This window comes from Corvus cornix, chromosome 4, assembly GCF_000738735.6.
Source record: "Corvus cornix cornix isolate S_Up_H32 chromosome 4, ASM73873v5, whole genome shotgun sequence".
Lineage (NCBI taxonomy): Eukaryota > Metazoa > Chordata > Aves > Passeriformes > Corvidae > Corvus > Corvus cornix.
Genome location: NC_046334.1, coordinates 48850986 through 48871840, shown reverse-complemented (window position 1 = coordinate 48871840; position 20855 = coordinate 48850986). Strand labels below are relative to the sequence as shown.

The 20855-nt window shown below is 41.8% G+C and overlaps 1 protein-coding gene across 3 annotated transcripts in view; it reads right to left on the bottom strand.

Annotated features, from left to right (window-relative positions):
• Positions 1-12227, bottom strand: part of ATP8A1 (ATPase phospholipid transporting 8A1) — a 108373-nt gene extending 96146 nt beyond the window's left edge. For 2 of the 3 annotated variants that reach the window (XM_039550881.1, XM_039550882.1), the window contains exons 1-4: positions 11977-12227; positions 4164-4278; positions 2899-2998; positions 327-425 (exon numbers count right to left, since the gene is read on the bottom strand). In XM_039550881.1, coding sequence (XP_039406815.1) covers positions 327-425; positions 2899-2998; positions 4164-4278; positions 11977-12025 — 363 coding nt within the window. In that variant the 5' untranslated portion in view covers positions 12026-12227. The remainder of the gene's footprint in view (positions 1-326; positions 426-2898; positions 2999-4163; positions 4279-11976) is intronic. The other variant, XM_039550880.1, reaches the window with a different exon arrangement.
• Positions 12228-20855: the final 8628 nt, after the last annotated feature.

The window sequence follows — 20855 nt, the reverse complement described above, 5'->3', positions numbered from 1 at the left end:
GAGGTAGAGGCACCTGCCTAACAAGGACCAATTCTATTTGTGTTCCTGGCCATCAGGAGTCAGCAGATCACTAAGATATGAAATGCTAACAGTAAATTGCACTGGACTGGAGCAACAGGAAAAACTGAAAAGGCCTATTTCCCTTGCTGTCTACAAAACCATGAAAAGTCACAAGAGCGAAACGAAGGATTTTATGCATGTGACGTTAGAAATAAAGAGGTAAATCAAATGCTTGGACCTGGATTTGACAACTGGGAAACACTTTCATAACATTATAAATGAAAAATACGATAACTATTTACAAAACACTGTTATTAAATACTTACAATATCCTCTATTATCTCCTTCACCGCAGCTACAGCTAAAATAAATAAAAGAGGAACCAATGTTGTGTAGCGGCCTGTTGGTGACACATCTGGTATTTGCTATTAAAAAAAAAAGGAGAGAAAAATATTTTGCATTGCTGGTTGAAAACATTTTTAATACAAGAAACAGTACTCTCTGTGCAAATAAAGACAAGTGAATTCACTTTTTAGACATGGTGTTTATTATTTCCAAGAGAGGTTTATAGGCTTTAATTCAAAAGCAGCTGATAAAATTAAAGAACATTTGCATTTTAAGCAGTGTAGTGTTCAGTGGTACTTTTTCCAGAGGTTTTAGTGTTTGCAGAATATTCACCTTCCTTTTCTGTGTTTACAATTGAATTAAAACACATATTTATAAAATGTAGCTAAACTTTCCAGTTTAGATTTTTGTTAGAGTGTACACTAGTCCAAGGAATTTTTGCTTTTTTACAGTTTTAATCTCTTAAGAGATATTTTTAATCATATTAGATATTAATTGACAAATTTCAAATAGCTGCTTTCTGCCAGACTAATGTAAAAAACCCCATTTTTGCTAACCAGGTATGAGCACAGGTGACACAAGCAAACGTATGTAAAGTAGATTGTGAGAAAATGCAGCTGCTTATGTGATATACATGGATGGTTATCCATAATTATCTTTATATTGATAGAATTCTTAATGGCAACACTGATAGTTGAAAAGATTGCTGCCTTAACAGACTTACTATGGGTAATGCAGTGCAATGACAATAACAGCTCTGCAAGAAAATGGTACACTAACTAGTGGTGCCTCAATGTGGTTAAAAGAGACCCTCAATTTATCATAAAATGTTTTGAAAAACAGCCAAGATTACTTATGAATTATATACATTTCTTTTTGCTACCACCACACTGTACTTCTGAAAGAAAAGAGGATGTTGTATGTACATATGCTATGTTTCTTGTAAGACTAATACAGATTTATCTTCCAGGTTACTGTAGATGTTTTTCAAGGAATTAAATGGAAATGAGGCAGAAAGTTCCTGTTCAGCAAGTGACTATATGCTGCCTACAGAGGAAAGGGATCCATCACTTCTCCAGCTATTCCCACCTTTTCATTCCTTCCTAATGTATGTCCAAATTCCCATTCCAACTGCACGTTATTTTGCAGGCAAAATCTGAAAGCAAAAGGGTCACCAGCCTGTACTCCAATTCCATTATTCTCTACTTCCTTCTCCTGACAATGCAGTCTCACTGATAGCCTGACATGCTAGCGGGCTTTAAAGTCCTAACACTCCACTTCCTTACACTTCTGAAACCTCGTATTCTGTGTCTCTAGCTTGAGGTGCACAGTGGCACCACAGGGAACACTGCTGGACCACTGGATTAACCTGAGATGCCAGACGGGGTTAGCAGGATATTTATTCAGAAGCCACAGGCTTCCAGGCAGAAAACCTAATGAAACCCTGAACTTTTTTACCCCCAGGAAACAGTGTAAGCTACTTATGCAGGTGTATCATAAGACTGTCCCAAGCACTTAAAGAAGAAGCAAAGAAATCAGAGTAAGGACAGAGGAATAAACTTCGACTTGCAAAAACATTTGAAGTGAGGAAGAAAAAAATACATATGGCAGTTTATGTGCCATTTTTCAGTAATTTTTGTTTGGTATGTCAACAATGGCCTCCACAACAGACAAATCAACACATTCTAAACAATGCATTTGAAATCGTGCAGAAAATGTGGTTTTATCAAATATGTCTGAAATGAAGAACTAGTCAATGGTAATTACAACTGCACCTGAACACAGTTCAATTTTTCATTTACATTAGCTAATGCATTGAAAGAATAGTATACAGAAACCCCACAACTTGCTTTATCAACTTGAGCTGTCGCAAAATTAAAATATTCTGATAGATAGGCAAAATGTTATGTACTTCTTCAAAAAAGTTTCAGTAAGCTGGGTGAAGAATTTCACTTTACAAATATACCTAATGAAGCTACAGTGGCGATAGGAAAAAGACTGTGTGCTTCATTCCGAACCAGTACACTGACTAGCTGGTTTACAGGAAATAATTGATGTAGTACTGGACTGCATAACTGGTTTTCTTTGTCCAGGCTCAATTTCAATCTTTATCTCTAAGAATAAATAATCACTTCCCCTCAGCTGCAATTCCTGTCCCTCAAAAGAACCTGCAGGAATAAAGTTCATAGACTTCAGGATTTTAAACAGTACCCTCTAGAAGAAATGCCAACTACAGGTAACAGTTTTCTGTATATGCCAGATATTTTTAAACAGAATTTTCTTTTCACAAGACTTTTTCACCCAACAGCATTTCAGCTATACTTAACCTGTTTTATAGAAAAATCTTTGTGTGCATGCTGTTACCTCCAAGGACTAAAAAACCCACAAACCCAAGCATTTTATTAAAGATATGTCTACATGATACAGCTGTTCTGATAGGCCAGCTAGCTTGGAAAGAACAGTACAGAAACCTTACTATCTCAGTATCTCTGTCTGTAATATAAATGCTCTCTTAGCGCATTTAAAATATTAGAATCTTAGTGTTGATCTTACCTGAAGCAATGCAATAAAAAGAAAAAATGCATTAGCAGCTCTTCTGAACTGGGAATAAAGGAACCTTGGCAGGAATGTGATTATGTTGTACTTTGCAGTGCTGAGAGGAAGAGACAAAAACACATGCTATTATTACAGTACTAAAAATTCTTCAAATGTATTATTTCCATCTCAGTTATACAAACTTTCAAATGAAACAGTTTGCTTTTTGATTTTAAACTGATAAATATTGGATATTAAGTGTGCTTCTGCTAGGCTGGAAGAAGAAAATATAATTTATCCTAGCAAAACAATCTCCGCTAAGCTATCATCACAAATGTTTGAACTCTCAGCTCTGTGTCAGCCTGTTACATCTGTTTAAGAACTGACCACCACCATCTAAGAGCCTAAAACAATCATGCCAAAACCTTTTAAGCAGAAGATTTTAAAGAATATTTTAACTTCTTTTTAAATCAGTCATATTTACTTTGACCTTGCACAAAATAGTCAATACAAGGGGCAATGAATGTGTCTTGCAAAAGACCTCAACACTGTCAAGTAACCAAGCAAAAGACAGAAAGGCAAGTTGTATACACCAAGAAACATCATAATAAGTTTCTCAGGGTAATGGAAAATCCTGCCACATTATTCCCAATGTCTACAGAATTTCTGCACATTATCAAACGTACCTTCAGAAAACATACCTACTTGGGACAGAGGTATCTTTGCCATTCATTTCCTTTGAATTTTAACAACAGAACTGAGGATGTTATCAGATCTAAACACACATTATTTATGAGTATTTACTGTATGACTGAAAATTCATCAAAAACAAAGAAAGAACCACAGCATAAACCATCAGCAAAGTCCCTAAAGCCTGAACCTGAAATTGAAAACTAGTCTCATAGGCAACCACAGCATCTTTGTTACTGGCTGGCTGAAAAAGCCAAGTGTTTCCAAAGCACAAACAATGCTGTGCTCAAGCACAGTACACCTGCATCAGCATTCAGCTACCACAAATAGGTTCAAAGATGAACTGAACTGAAACCTGAAGAACAAACCTGTCCTCTAGGGACATGCTGATGGTACAGCTGCTTTACAGCTGTACCGTCCCCACCCCATTCTTAAAAATTCAGAAGGTCAGATTTGTAACTGAAACAGCTTACTTGTCTCCTCAAGTGTCTAAGACTGTCATTGGTGGCCAGTGGAAATGACAGAAATGGAATAAACTAAAGCTTTTCAATTTTGCTATTCATCATGCAGTGTTCTAGTGTTTTTGTTAATACCTGACATGGTTATTGCAGAATCTGGTTGGCTGGGGCTGATTGATGAATATAGTTCTCACTTCCTCTTGATCAGCTAGGGAAGTTTTCTCTGAAACATCCTCTGTCTTCTCATAGCCTGTAAAAACACAGCATGTTTTCTATATAAAGAGGTTTACTTACACAAAATTCAAGGCACTTCATGAGACAAAAGGGACATTTATTGTGAAAGTGAACCCAATGTATTTGCATTTCTCACAAGTCATGACCCCTGAAAAAACAAGAAAGTCTTTTTTATATAGTCAAGATGCTCAGTAAAAATCTACACTCCCCACAGACCATATTACCTTGCAAAGATCACTGAGAGCAGCCTAACAGTGAGACCTGCCAGTTCCCTCTGCACTCGTGATTGCATCTTATTCGATCCCACGGACTTTTGTTCTGCCAGTTTGTTTAACTGTTCCCTAAACTTGTCCTTCTCCACCAAGGTAAATCTTTTTTGTTTCAGTCTTTCCAACGGGTAGCAGCAACCTGTGGTTCCTGAAGGCTGACCTTATCATTAGAGACTAAAGGGGAGAAGACACTGTTTACTGCATTCTATTTTTTGCTTCCAGCTTCCCTGCAGCATGCAGCCTAGAGGCCCCACCTTTCCGACAGTCATCATCTTCCTGCTGATGAAGGAAGAACAAGAAGGGCATTTGCAAGTCACTCACCAGGTTAAACCCCAGGTAGGCTGCGACTTTGTCAGCTAAACCCATCTCTCTCTACTCTTCTACAGCCACCTGTTGCTGCTTTGACCTTTTGTATGTTCCCCTTTTTACACTTGAGCTTTGTCAGGGACTCCTTGCTAATTCATAGAATCATAGAATGGTTTGGGTTGGAAGCGACCTTAAAGATCATGTAGCTCTAACCCTCCTGTCATGGGCAGGGAACCTTGCAGTCAATCAGGTTACTCAGAACCCCATCCAGCCTGATCTTGAACACTTCCAGGGATGGGGAGTCCGCGACCTCTCCAAGGCCTTAATATCCTTGTAGTAAAGATTTTCTTTCCAATACCTAATCTAAACCTACCCTCCTTCAGATTAAGGTCATTCCGCCTTGTCCTATCACTACATACCCTTGTGAAAAGTTCCTCTATAACCTTCTTGCAGGCCCCCTTTAGATACTGGAAGGCTGCTAGAAGGTCTCCTCGGAGCCTTCTTTTCTTCAGGCTGAACAGTCTCAACTCTCTCAGCCCATCTTCATAGATGTATTCCAGCCCTGTGATTAACTTAGTGGCCCTCCTCTGGACTTGCTCCAACAGGTCCATGTCTTTCTTATGCTGGGGGCCCCAGAGCTGGATGCAGTACTCCAGGTGGGGTCTCACAAGAGCAGAGAAGATGGGCAGAACCACCTCCCTTGACCTGCTGTCATGCCTCTTTTGATGCAGTCTAGGACGCAGTTGGCCTTCAGGGCTCCAAATGCACATTGTCGAATCCTGTTGAGCTTCTTGTCCACCTTCTCCACCCAACCTGTATCTGTGCCTGAGATTGCCCTGACCCAGGTGCAGGACCTTGCACTTGGCCTTGTTGAACTTCATGAGGTTCATACAGGCCCACCTCTAAAGACTGTCAAGGTGCCTCTGGATGACATCTCTTCCGTCCAGCATGTTAAGTGTCACACAGCTTGGCATTGTCAGCGAACTTGCTGAGGGGTTACTCAATCCCACTGTCCAAACCACCGACAAAGATGCTAAATAAGTCGGTTCCCATACTGACCCCTGAGGAACGCCACTTGTCACTGCTTTCCACTGAGCCGTTGACTGCAACTCTTGGAATGCAACCATTCAGCTATTTTTTTATCCACTCTGTGGTCCATCCATCAAATCCATATGTCTAGAGACAAGTATATTGTGTGGGACAGTGACAAATGCCTTGCTTCATCCAGTCCTTCTGCCACCTGGGCTTGATTTCTTGCTCATTGTGATGGACCAATCTTGAGCTGGAAGCCAAGGCCATTAAACTGGTTAATCTTGGTTGGTTGGTCTCATTGGTTAATGAGATACCACTCCTTGCTGCAGATTTTCTCTGTGACACTAGCCAGATTATTCCCAGAGAAGTGACATCCGTATATGCTTCATTTTGTGCATGCTTAACTTGAAATAGTTTTATTACACTCACTGACGTTCCCAGCACCTGCCTCCAGTAGCCAGTGAAAGCTGAGTTTTCTGTCTATTCTACGGACTATGAGGAATCTTGTGCCAGCCTGCATCCCAATTTTCATCTGTGAAAGGGATACCAATGTATCCTTCTCTCCCAAGGCTTTTCACTAATGTTTTGTCAACCAGTCAGCGATGACATTGCTGACAACAGGCCTAAGCAGTCTTCAGGCTGGAGCTTATAAAGTACCAATGGATATAGCATAAATCAATCACCATTAAGTTTTAACATGATAACAATAATCTGTGTTTATACAGCTGCTTGTTAAATATACACTGTTCATTCTGTACGAGAATGAGAAAAAGAAACTGAAACCCTGTATGTTATAATGCAATGGAATACATCAGAATGTATAGCATGTCAAGGATAATTAAGGCTGTACATGAAAACTTAATGCTTACTTCTAGCATGTTCTAGAAATGCTTGCAAACAGGTTAGGCAAAATCCAAGCCATTCTCCAGTCCACTGGCCCAGTGTATTGCCTCTTACCTATTACCTTCAAAATAGATTCCTGACACTACTTTGCAAGGTCATGTCTCCACACATTGAGAAAAGGCTCAGCAGAAACTTTTAATTTCATCCCATTCGCCATTCATAATTCACAGACTCTATTACGATACAGGAAATCCCCACTACTACATTGACCCTCTGCAATTTCTCTGTTTCTTTCTTCACGTGCTGAAAGGCACACACATTCAAACATCAGTGTATTTCTCAAGGAGTCTCTTCAGAGGAAGGGCAGCCAGCCTGACAGACTGGCCCCCCTCAACAGGTGCCGACACAATACTCCTCAAGGAACCACACAGGCTTATTTGGCAGCCTAAGCCAGCAAAAAAAAAAAAAAATCTTCAATAACAACAAATTGCAAATAAATAAGTAACCAATGAAATAAACAAACACAGCTCCCAAACCAATTAGAGCTTCTTTCAACAAGAGCACCCATTGAATACTGTATTTTGCCTCCAACAATAAATTTGGAAGAAACAACTCTCTTCCAGCACACAGGATTTGCAGGGACTCTTCCTAAACCAATCTTGATTAAAAAGTTTCTGTGTTAGTAAAACAAGAACAGTAGATTCCATACCTCTAATTTTTTCTTTAGGTAGGGTAGTGCAAGGCTTTCAGCTTTCAATCCTTAAAACAGTCTTATTTTCATTACAAGAATGGGACAAAGTTACATACAGATATACTGTAATATGGAAATAAAGGGAAGAAAACAAACCCTCAACCAAATTGCCAAAAGGATTTTAATACACTTCTCTTAATCATTAAAAATTTCTTTTTTATTCTCTGAGTAGAGCTTTCAAAACCTTTGAAAGCTGATGCTGTAGCCAAGAACCTCTTATACAACTAAGTGCTGAGGTTTAACCTGGCAGGAAGCTAAACACCACACAGTCACTCACTCGCCTACCCCAGAGCCAGGGCAGAGAATCTGAAGAAAGTTAAAACTCATGGGCTGAGATAAAAGCAGTTTAATAGGACAGAAAAAGAAGGGAAAATAATGATAAAAGAAGATAGAAAACAAGTGATGCACAATTGCTCATCAACTGCTGACCAGTGTCCATCCAGTCTCTGGGCAGCAGGCTGCCAGCCCCCTGCCAACTCTCCCCCAGTTTAGTTGTTCATCATAATGCCAAAAGGTATGGGATATCCCTCTGGTCAGCTGGGAGTCAGCTGCCCTGCTGTGTCCCCTCCCTAATTTTTGGGAACTCCCAGCCTCCTCCCTGGCAGGGCAGTTTGAGATGCTGACAAGTCCTCGATTTAGTGTAAGTGCTGCTCAGCAACAACTAAAACATCTATGTGTTATCAACATTATTCTCATCCTAAATCCAAAACACAGCACTGTATCAGCTACTAGGAAGAAAACTAAGTCTATCCCAGCCAAAGCCAGAATAGTCTGTTTGCTAGCTCATATTCCTGAAGAATGTGGCAGAGTTCAAAAGTGGAATCATTAGAAAAAACAAGGTGGCTTCAGAAGTATTTGTTGCAAAGCCGTGACAGACCTTCAGTGACAGAACAGGCACTGGGAACCTGACCCATCAATCTGTCCTTCTGAGGAGCCAGAGCACAGAAGGGAATTTAAATGACCTGCGTGAACCTGGTGGTACCCCTGAGATGGCCAAGCCTGTCTAGAATGAGACCAAGTCTTTTCCCTGTTGTGAAACACTGGGATCTAAACACACTTGGTAGAAAAAAACCCCAGACATAACTGACTAAATCACTAAATCTGGTAAAATGTTATATAGTCCTGAAGACCATAAGTAGAAATACCTAAGGATATATTAGGCACTACAAAAACAGATAGTCTGCTGAAGGCAATCTGATGACTACTACAGAACTTCAAAATACATTCCTTCTTTATGTGAAAGTCATCTCATCTTACCCAGTTCAGCTTCACCTAGATTTTGTACAGGTATTTACCTCCATCAACAAGAAGAACTAGTTATTACCTACTAGTTTTGGTAGGCGGCATCATGGCACCTCAACTCTCTACCCTTTCTCAATGACCTAATATAGTTCACTGAATTCCACCAACACAGAGAGGAAAAGGATTAGTGCTTCAATCTTCAAAGAACCCTAATAAGAACTGCCAAGAACAATTCCACTCTTCCAGAACATCTCAAAAGAAACAAAATTATTTTAATTATTCAATTTCATATTATTTAATAGATGCATATATTAACTGGAAAGCTATATATAGCTAAAATAACCACAGTTAGTTACTGTATTTAATAAAGCTTTATGTAGGCCACACTACTTAAAGATTCCCCATGTGTTCTGCAATCGCAGAATACATGACACCAATTTCCTAAATTTGTTTAAGAGGGCCAGATATTCTGTGCCTTGAGCAAGACTTTATTGATACACATACCACTTTAGAATGGTAAGCAGCATGTGTTCTTTGCAACAGGATAACAGACACAAAAATCTATTAAAACACGGTTATAAGCATGCCTGGTTATCCTTCATCAGCCATGAAGAACCTGCTGAGGTTTGGAAGAATGGCACAAAATCAGTAGTTCCTTTTTGTTCAAATTCTTTTCTCTATGCACATAACATGTTGGCTCACAGACCCTAAAACACCTACAATTTTTATTTTGCAATAATTTACAGACTGTAGTGTCAATTGTTCTGTGCAACTGTTGACCACTTCTTGGGAATGACATATGTGCACATCATTCTGACAGCTCAGATTCCGTTTGCTTCATCTGAGCACAACAGTCGTAATAACAGTATCACTATCTTGTTATTTGAGAGAGAGCTTAGTTCTTTCTGAGATGACGTCCAGACAGTCCAGCCTGATAAGGCAGCTCATGATCCATGGAAAAGGTCTCTGAAGCAGAAATTAGTTGCTGCAGTGACAGGAGAGAAAAATGACATTTTAGACCCAAAGATACAATACAAAAATTCTAGAATAAGGAAAGTAATACTAAGCTTGTCTCTCAGAGACCCCCAAGTCTTAGGCTAAGGAATGGTCCACACCATGACAGAAGTCATGGAAGCTGTTGTTTGTGATTACAGTATTACTAGTGTTCCAAGAACACAGAGGGACCCTGCCAATAACAACTCTGCACTGGGGATAAGACTTTGGTGGAGTTCTCTGAAAGCAGCCTTATCATCACTTTGCATTGTGCTTATCTAAGAGACTTGGGTGATGGCCAGAACCAGGATTTTACAGTTCCTTTATGTCCCTGTCAAATACTGAGACCCACATGGCAGAATACTGGAGTTCTCTTTTTTAGAAAACAGTAGCATTTACTTACAAAGAGCTGTTTAGAAATGCCAACTACATAGTCTAAATGTGTGGACTAACTAGACTCGGAAGCACTCATCTCAAAAAGAAAAAAAAGGAAGAGACGCATTAATGTTGGTTTCATTGTGAATTATGTATACACAACCAGAACTAAATACAGAAAAAATTAATTAGTGTCACATTAATATAAGAAAAAGAAAACAGTACCAGATTTCTAATTTTTTTGAGTAGTACTATATATAAAGTACACTATGAGTCATATAGAATCAACTCCACTGGTATAATGAAAAAACTATCATGTCATTTTGTGAAAGTTAAGTTTCTTAAAAGATGTTTTATACCTATTGCCAGTCCTAAAAAAAGTGGTTTTGGCAAGCTTCTTAAACCCAGTATTTAACTGCTTCACAGTCATTCAACCTTGAAAAATAAACCAGACTCTTTTTTTTCCCCTCTTACTGCAACTGTGAATCTTGGATAGCCAGTTACCTTCAGGGAATATCACATTTATTCAGTTAATAACCATTAAGAGTTCTGTAACTAGATAATTTTAAAGAGAGCATCAACGTTCCCAATTTAAATATGCAATGCTCAGCTTGCAGTGAAAACCAATTGTCTGGAACAAGGGTAAGTGGAAAAGAACTGAAATTAAGCACTGAAAAATTGGACATTTAACTAGTCTCATTATATACGTCTACTAATCACTGTGAGTATACAGGACTGCTGCTCTGGTTGTGAACACATTTCAGAAGTGTTCCTGAAAGGATGCACTTTCTCCCTTTCTTCTTAGAAAGATGCATTCTTCTATTTCTTTGCCACTAACATTTCCTAGGCAGAAGCAGATCCAGACCTCCTACAAACCTACTTTTGGTGGAGGAAGGGATATAACATGGTAAAACTGGAAAAGAACATCAAGATATCAGCCCACTTCTAATCTATGTTTGTTTGCGCTTTTCCTTGCACAGAAATTAAATAAAATATTGTTTGGAAGAAGGAAGAAACATACAGGGAAGAAGTTTCTGCCTCCCTATATCAAGCAAAGCAAAGCTAAAAATAAAATAAAATAAAGTAAAATAAAGTAAAATAAAAAAACCCTGATGTATGGTTTAAACGAGGAAACTTTCAGACAATGGGATAAACCCTGCATACCTGCCTCAATACCTCTTGTGCCACTACCGGGACACTGTTATTCTTACCTGTAGCAACCAAAAATCACAGGTTGTCCCAACATACTGCTGCTTTGGGGTCCACGATTCCGAATTTTACTTTTGCATGCAATGAATGTTATAGCAAAGTAAATTCACTGCAGTGATTCTTTTCACAAGGCAGCTGCTGACACGATATCTGAAGGCTAAGCAAACCCACTTAGGCACGAGACATGAGCGCTGTCCGAAGCTCCCTGGCACATGCCCTGTATCAGAAACGCTTATTTCTGATGATCAGCGCACACGTACATGCTACACACAAAAGAGGGATTCCGGCTTATTCCTGGGGGCCGAGGACCCCAGGCCATGAGCCACCGCTGCCGCTTGGGGCCGGCGGGCCGAGCAGCCAGCCACCGCGGGGAAACGAAACCACCGCTCGCCCTGAAACCGCCGCTGCCATCGCTGAAAGGCAAAATGCCGCCCGGGGCTCACCGGATATCGACAAATACGAAGCCTCCCTGAGAAGACCGGCACCGCTGACGCCCCAAGCTGGGGTCGGCGCCGCCGCAGCCCCACCGGGGGCGCACGGCACGACCGGAGACCGCGGAGAGGAGCGCGGCGGCGGCGCGGCGGCGGCTCCCACCGCCCCCTCCCGGCCAAGCGGCGCAGACCCCGCCGCGCCGGAACGCCGGCCGGGCTCCCCCGTCCCTCCGTGCCGGCGCGGAGAGGCGGGCGGCTCTTACCCTCTGCGCGGGAGCGGATCTCGGACACCGTTTTCTGCACCGCCGGCATCGCCGGGGCGGTGGCGCGGCCACCTCCCTCCAACGGCGCGCCCTGCACCTGCCGCGCGCCGGAGCGCGCCCTGCGCCGCTGCGAGGCCCGGGGCGAGGGCGGAGGGTCCCGACGGCGGCGGCGGCGGCTCCTCCGGCAACCCGAGGCGGCGGCTCTCCCCGGCTGCGCCTTTCCCCGCTGGCGGCGCCGCTGCTCACTGACAGCCGCGGCGCCCGCGCTCCGCACTCGCCGGCCCCCTCCGGAACCTACCAACTCCGCCCCCCCCTCCCCGCCTCCTTGTCCCGAGGCGTCCCGCCGCCATCTCCCCGTCCCCCCGGGGTCAAGCTTGTCGGGTCACTGCGCCTAAGCGGGCACCGGCACTGCAGCGGCCTGTGTCCCGCCTCTGGAGCGAACGAAGGGCTTCCGATGCGCCCCCCACCCCGTGACGCGGGGGGAATGGAACGCGCCGAGCCCTGGGCCGCTGCCCGGCACTGGGGGCGGGCGGGGGAAGCCCCGGGGAAGGTCGCCCGGTGCCTCCGGCAGCCGCGGCGACCGGGACGCGGGGCCGGGGCGGGGAGTGGCGGGGGCCGGGCGGGGTGAGCGGGGCCCTGGCAAGCGTGTGCAGCCCGGCAGGGGCGGCAGGGGGCGGAGGGCAGCAGGCCCGGCGGGGAGCCGGCAGAGCTGCTCAGCCGCGATTATATACAGAGCGGACTCCTTCCCTCCCTCGGTGTCGTACGCTGCTGAGCGATGTGTAAATGGAGCGAGGGGCGCGGTGGGGGCCGGGAGGCGTTCATCCAGAGAGGGAATTTGAAATGGTGTTCCATAGCCCTCATCAGGCGAAGAGAGGGTTGGTGCCACGCTGTGTTTGACAGGCAGCCTTCAAACTCTCGCCTGGCTTGTATTTTTAATCTCTCCTCAGTCAGGATGCCGCAGTTTGACAGCCGTGAGTCAGTGTGAATCCAGGCGCTCCTCCTGTGGGCTGTTGGAAAGGAGGTCCCAGCCGCAGATGCGTCGGGCGGAAGCAGCAGCAGCAGCAGCACTTCAAGGCTCTGAGCGTGACACTGGGGTGACTGCAACAGGCTGAGCAGTGCGGCTGCCGCATGTTGTCCCTATGTCTCGGTAAAAACAGGATGCAGAAGAAAATAGGAAAGATGATGGGATTTGGAGCCAGGTCTACTTGACATAATTATTTCTTATATCTGTTTCAGTCAGGCATAAAGCATACTAACTGCCTAGAGGATGATGGAAGTTTTGAAATGGAATAAAGCTACTATTATCCCATGAATCTTGAGAGGGTTTGAGGCTGACATGTCCTCTAAAGGCCACCATTGTGTCCTTCAGAAAGTACATAACACAGATTGCAGATGTAGGATTGCTGCTGTTTTCACTACAGGGCATACACACCCACTCTGAGAAAATAAGATATAGATATATATAGATATAGTCTTTCTTAACAGCAACAGAGTGAATCTTTGTTTGATAAAATTTTATAAATTTAATCTCTGTAAATAGATCAAGTAAAACAAGTAGATGTTGTTGGTACTTAGGGATATGGTTTAGTGATGGACCTGGCAGTCTTATGTTAATGGTTGAACTCAATGATCTTAGAGGGTTTTTTCAGCATTAATGGTTTTATGATTTTATGAGCCAGTGCTTCACTCATAGAGGAAAGTGAACCAAGAATTTGTTTTTTGTAGCTGCCGAGCTCAGATACCAAGGAAGAGGAATACTTTGCTTCAGAGAAGACTGCATTAGGAAATAAATAGCATGGATTTCTTTCAAGTCATAGGCCAGAAAACCTGCTCAAGACTGTCCTTCAAAAGAGAATGCTCTTCTGCATCATCCTATGCAGCAATCTGTGTGGGTTGTTTGTGTTTTTGTGGGTTTTGAGTTTTTTTGTTTTGTTTTTTTTTTTTTAGAACCAGAAACAAGGATTGTAGAAAGATCTCTCTTCATGCATTTTTCTGGTAAAACAAAATGCATTGCTCATCCAGTTTTAAGAAATCCTTAGTGTGGGTTGGTCAGCTGTGGGCAGTCTTGGCTGGAGCAAATCACTTTCTGCAAGAAAGAGCTACTAGTTTTCTGTGAGAGTCCATTGAAGCCTGACTGAAGCAGTCATTTAGGAGACTCAACATATATAAACCTCCCAGCATAAATAGGGCCCTTTTGTAAAAGAGGATCTTTAGGGGGGCGGAAGTGGTGGTTTGCAATTTCTAGCAGCTACCCTATTGTTAAAAGGCTGCAACCAAACCGTGAAACTCACTATAAATCAGTATACATGCCAGTCAACATGCATTTTCCCCCAAATTACTGCAGCGCTGGTGGCAAATAGGATTGTCACTTAAATCCACATTTGGATGCTATTTTATAAGCATAAACTGGTTTTTTTGGCTGTAATATCCCTGGCAGGTGGTGCTTATTCCTGATACCTTTGGACAGCTTGAAGTATACCCTCTTTAGAACAGAAGATACTATAACAATGCTGCCAAGTGTTATTTAAAATTATGAATAGTTATTTTACAAATAAGGCCACTATCCACCTCACAAAACAGCACAGCCACAAAATTACTAGCGTTATTTTTGGTTTACTTTTGTGTACTCTGAGTTACTATGAAAGCTTAATCGTTTCGGGGTTTTTTTTTTTTTTTTTAAGAGAAAACCCTTTTTAAAGTTATAGCATGAGTTATATTTGAAAGAATGAGAAAGGTTTATTAAATCTTGCCATCAGTTAAGGAATTCTCCGGTTTTCCGGTTTTTATTCTACAAAGTCTCAATGGTAAGATAAACATGTTTAACCATTTAGTTACACAACAGACAGTTAATCCAGATGTCATCCAAATGAATGAAACTCAGCCACTGTATTTCCTAAGAGTCTCCATCCACTTGCAACATTACTCCAGGAGAAGCACAGTAGCATCTATTTCTTCTGCCTTTCCCCCACAAGATCTGCCAGCAGAACCAACTGGCCCGTGTATTTATTTCTTTCCTTTGGAAGGCAACTGTATGAGCTCCATTCTTTCAGCTCTTCTATGTAAATGGAGCCTGTGTTACTCAAGAATTTTCCACCTCCACACACCACCCTTCTTTTTTTGATACAAACAGGTCAGAAAAGGCTTCTGCAGCTTTTAAAGTTGAGAGTATGCTTAGTTTATGCACTTGAGAATATGCTCTATATTTAAGGAATCCAATATTTAGTTTTGGATCATCGCTTGTTTGGAATGTACATGACAGGACTGCAAAACAGAAGCAAGCCAGTCTGCTTTCCAACACAGCTGTAAGTTAAACAATATGCCTATATTCTGCTTTAAAGATTAGATGACATTCTTAATTGAGTTTCCTCTTCAATGTTTATTTTGAAATATGTGGAAGCTCTGGTGGAACAGATAGAAATTTATTAGCATTAATTTATTAGCACACACTACCTTTTGGAACAAAAGATGACAGAATCCTAATTTTTTAAATATATGCAGAAAAATTGCATATTCATTGAGAAGAATAAGTTATTCCAGACATTTCAGAAAATGTCTTGCAATGACAGCTGAAATGTTGAGCTAATAAAAGAAAATTGTGAAAGGATACACGTTTATTCATATGTCAAAAATATCACCTCCACTACTCCATAGCCTGATGATTTGACTGAGCTATGATGATCCAGTCTTATCTCACCATTTCATCTCTAATGACCTTTGGGGATATAGAGTACTTAACCCAACTCAGATCTGTTCTTGCAAATGGTATAAACACTTATTTTATTAGAAAATACAGAAGTTTTCATTCTTTGTGGTATACTAACTATGCACTGTACTAGCCTACCAGAGTAAAAAATACTCTACACAAAATGACTGCATATAAAGCAGGATAAATGAGGTCTGCAGGCTTGAAGTTTTCACAAACTTGGTACGTATAAAATTTTAGTCTAGATTTTCCCAGTAATGCTATTAATGCATAGGAAGTGGTGCAACTTCCCTTTGTGATATATTGACAGAAAACAAGTGGCCAGGTTTCATACAGTAGTGGAAGGGAAAATTATTAGTCTAACTTTTGTTTCTTTCCCAGAGCTTTGTGGAAAGGGTTTCTGGTATATGTCTTTTTCTGCTTCATAGGATACTGCAGCAACTCGTGGCTGTGCAATTAATCTCAAAGGCTCATAATTTTGAACCATTACTTTTGTAATTTACTACACAAGATACTCCCATAGCATGGGAAGTGTCTAATGAAGTTTTATAAATAGCTACATCTAAAATTCAAAAAGGTACAGGGAAGCAACCGTTTTAGCTCAGGTGAGTCTGTAATTTACTAGAAGACTATGTGTGGTATTGCTGAACACAACTAGTGCTGTGCTCAAAGGAGCAATAGCATATATTTTCTTTCATTACATTCTTTGACCCTCTGAAAGGGTAATGCTTACAGGCTTTGTGTACTGATATTTAAATCCAATGTGCATATGTCTAAGCATAAGCTTCTGCTACCTGTTCTATAAGCAGATCAGATTAAGTGCTTTAAAATTCTTCCTGAAACCATTAAAATGGTAATATTTTATTTACAAAATTACATGTTACCTCGTTGTTATTTTCTAAACTTTGGAATTTCTCATGTTAGGTTTTTAATCTTCTCAGATAGATATATCTCCTAAGCAAGTTTTTTAAAAAATATTGACTTTGCTGATATTTCAAATACTTCTAGTGAAACTCCTTACAGTTACTTTGGTGGTTTAACAGAAAACAGCGTATCTTCTGCTTGCCCAAATGTTATTTCTGGGAAATTTTTATTATAGAATGTGCTTTTTCCATTCAAGCCAGTGTAAATTTACATTGAGCATTTCCTTTGTGATTATGAAATACAAAACTTCTCCTTCCCTGAAGCAAAGCATGTTAATAAAAGACCCCTGAAGTGGATATTTAGACATACAGAAAATACCACAAAACACATGAAATAATTCAATCTCTTGGCTGCTTTGTAGAAACCTATCAAGGCATTCCTGTTAGTTTCTCACTCAGCTGCTGTAGCAGTGCCTGAGTGCATAAACAAATCAGAGGAAAACAAAAAACCCCAAGACAAACAGAAAGAGAGCAGATCCAGAGTGTAACAAATAGACACTACATCTATATATCCTGTTCTTTGTAGTTCAAGCTCTACACCTGAGCCCAAAGATCCTTTACTCGAATTTTCTTTATACTCTTTTAGATTCACATTCAGGGCACTGAAGGGAAAAATACTTAAGGATTTGTAATTCCATAGCGTAAACCCAAACTCGTGGTTGGTTGCAGAACCGGTGGAAACCTGCGAGAACATGTTCTCTGGTGTGCATCCTGTAACACTGTGTGGCAGCATCAGTTGGCCCACATCAGACATGCAAGTTCCTGAAAAGTTATGATCTCACATGCTAAAAGGAAGTGTGCTAGTTGGAAGCAGCCAACCTACAGATGTCCACAATGGTGCAATACAGTTATGGTCAGTTCTTGGTCTGCTTTGTAGCTTGGCCTGGAAAAGACAGTACAGATACTATTAAATGTGCCATCAGGAACATTCCTTTTGGTCAGTAAAGCGAGTGTATCCGTACTTCTTTAAATCTACCTCATTATCCTTTTCTTTCATATCGTCTATTTTACATGTGGAGGGAAGTTACTCTTTATCTTTTCCCAAAATACGCTTTCCCATAACTCAATTTGCAAGAATGATGGACGGATATGGACAGAGAGGCTATGTAGGAAGAGATCTTTGGGGACCTCTGCTGTCTTCATTGTGCCGTATACTTCTTTAGAAGTTGTCACACATGACTTCCAAATTCTCAACTTTGGAAGCATTTATTTATCTTTTATTTATCTTTTGAACAGTTTATTTTTGTTTTTGGTTTTTGTTTTTTTTTTGGGGCAAAGGCATCTAGTGATAGGACAAGGGGAAATGGCCTTCATCTGGAGGGTAGGTTTAGATTAGGTATGAGGAAGAAATTCTTTGCTGTAAGGGTGGTAAGGCACTGTAATAGGTTGCCCAGGGAGGTTGTGGACTCCCCATCCCTGGAGGTGGTCAAGACCAGGCTGGATGAGGCTCTGAGCAATCTGGTTTGGTGGAAGGTTCCCTGCCCATGGCAGGGGGTTTGGAACTACAATATCCTTACAGTCCCTTGCTATTCTCTTTCAATATTAACATGAATAATGCCAGCCCTATTACAGTGAGGTCTTGGCTTCAGTAATAATGCTAAGAAGAGTGCTTAGCCTTTCAGAGGAGGTCACAGAATCGCAGAATCACAGGATAAGCTGAGTTGGAAGGGACCCACAGAGATCATTGACTCTAATTCCTGGCCCTCCCTCCCCAAGAGTCACGCCATGTGCCTGAGAGCATTGTCCAAATGCTTCTTGAACTCTGTCAGGTGCTGTGACCAGTTCTCTGGGAAACTTGTTCCAGTGCCCAACTGAGAAACCTTTTTCTAAAATCCAACCTAAATCTCCTCCAACACAACTCCAGGCCATTCCCTTGCGTCCTGTCGTTGGGCACCACAGGGAAGAGATCAGTGTCTGCCTTTCCTCTTCCCTTCAAAAGGCAGTTGTAGACTGCAATGAGATCTCCCCTCAGTCTCCTCCAGGCTGAACAGAACAAGTGACTTCAGCTGCTCCTCATGTGGCTTTTGCTCAAGGCCCTTCACCATCTTTGTTGCCCTCCTTTGGATACTCTCTAATAGTTTAATATCTTTTTTATATTTAACACAGCTGCACGCAGGACTTGAGGTGAGGCTGCCCCAGTGCAGAGCAGAACGGGACAATCCCCTCCCTTGCCCGGCTGGCGATGCTGTGCCTGATGCCCCACACAACATGGTTGGCCCTCCTGGCTGCCAGGGCACTGCTGACTCATGTTCAGCTTGTCATCGACCAGGAGGCCCAAGTCCCTTTCCATGGCACTGCTCTCCCAGTCTCTCATTCCCCAGTCTGTCTGTACATCCAGGGCTGCCCCATTCCAGGTGCAGAGTCTGGCACTTTCCTTGTTGAACTTCATATGGCTGGTGATTGCCCAGTCACTACTTCAGAACTTCATATGGTGGGTGATTGCCCAATTTGTCAAGGTTTCTCTGCAGGTGTTTAAGACCTTACAAGACTGGGCTGAAATGATCATCATCTTGGGTTTCCATGGTCTTAAGACATAAATATAGGTCCACAGTAGAGACAGTTTCTTACAGGACTGCCAGTACATATCTGCTGAACCTACAGGACCTTGTCATGCTGTAGCTGGTAAACTGGGTAAACAGGAAGCAGTCATACAAAAGCAGACAGTTAAAGGGGAACATGAAGGTCAAGGTCTGTGTGTAACTCTCTTGATAGTCATGAGTGTAAAAAATAAGAGGAAATTCATCATGTTGGACAAAAGAAAACCAACAAGGCAAAGATTTGAACTCTTGCCAGACTTCTTGACCTTCATAGTGGGTTCAAGGCTATTGTACCATTCTGCAGGCATTCCTTGATGTTTCTGAAGCTCTGGCAAACACACGAACACTCATTGCTCAGCAGACAGAAACTGAAACAGTCATGCTGATAGTTTGGGTATAGTGTTGTGGCAAGCGGATTTATCCACAAGGAAGATGGCACGGGAGCAAGCGCTGTTGGCACATGAAGAAAATGGATCAAGGAGAGTCTGGCCAGCCAGATGGCCTCTTTGTGGCTGATCACATGCTTATGCAAATACTAGGTTAAAGCCACGGAACAGAAACAAAATGCATATGTTTATACTAGATTGGTTTCTTCTGTGAAGGCAAATCATATAAGAAAATGCTAAAAGGGTAATGCCTGGTGGCACACACAGATCTTAATTACACAGCATGACCATTTCATTCTGCTGTTCAGTGATTACTTTCACTTTAAGAAATCAGTGCAAATTTAAGTTATATAGTTTTACCTTGATAACAATAGTAGAATTCACTGCTGTTTTCCTCCATTTTTTGCTGGGTTTAACACTTTCAATTTTAAAGATGACACTGTATCTGGAATAACTTGATGGTGAGCAAGGCTGCTGAAGTTTAAATTGAAAACGGCTGGGATACTTTTCCAAAAAACATTGTTAAAATACTCATATCCAATTAGATGCATGTTTCTGGGAGAACAAGGAGGGGGAATAAGGAGAACCTCTATCAAAATAGCAGGAATATTGAAATATGAGTAAAGAGAAGAAAATCACAACCCAAAAATTAATTATCAATCTGAAATCCACTCAGAATCTGTTAAACAAAGCAATATAGTGCATGAGTCAGCTCCATGTTTTGAGGAGAGTGAGCAGGTGTCACTCTGTAGTAGTAGAGCAGTACAATGGGCACTGCCTGTAGTGCCCTTCTTCTGTGTAGCAGATTTGAAGTTGGAAACTGATCTCTGTGCCTTCTTGTCTCTTCCTGATTTCAGTGCATCCAAATATGAGCAGCCAGCCTTTTGAGAGAGAGAAAATGGTGTGGTGAGGGACTCCTACATTAAATATTAACTGATTGTTTAGTTGAGAAACTGCAGAACCTTTGCAGACATGCAGCTGATCTGCCTAATGGTAAGAGGAATGCCTTATGACATTGCTCAAAAGTGGCTGAGAATAAAGTCAACTTGAAATTGGGTGAGTCATGACTCCGAACATCTGAGCTTGCAGATTCTCAGTGCAGTCAGTATTTGACAGCCAAATCTCTGAAGGTTACACCATCTGCTGGGACTTGAAGGACAGGGCAGGATTCCCCTCTGTACTAGCTTTTCCCAGATCGAGAGGGCACTTACTAGGTTAACAGTGAACAACTAAAAAAATTAAACTTCCTGTGTTCTTCAGTGTCACTTTTGGAGACAATTGCATGGCAAGGAGGATGAGGTGTGATTGCAGCACTGAGGACTGGAGTCAG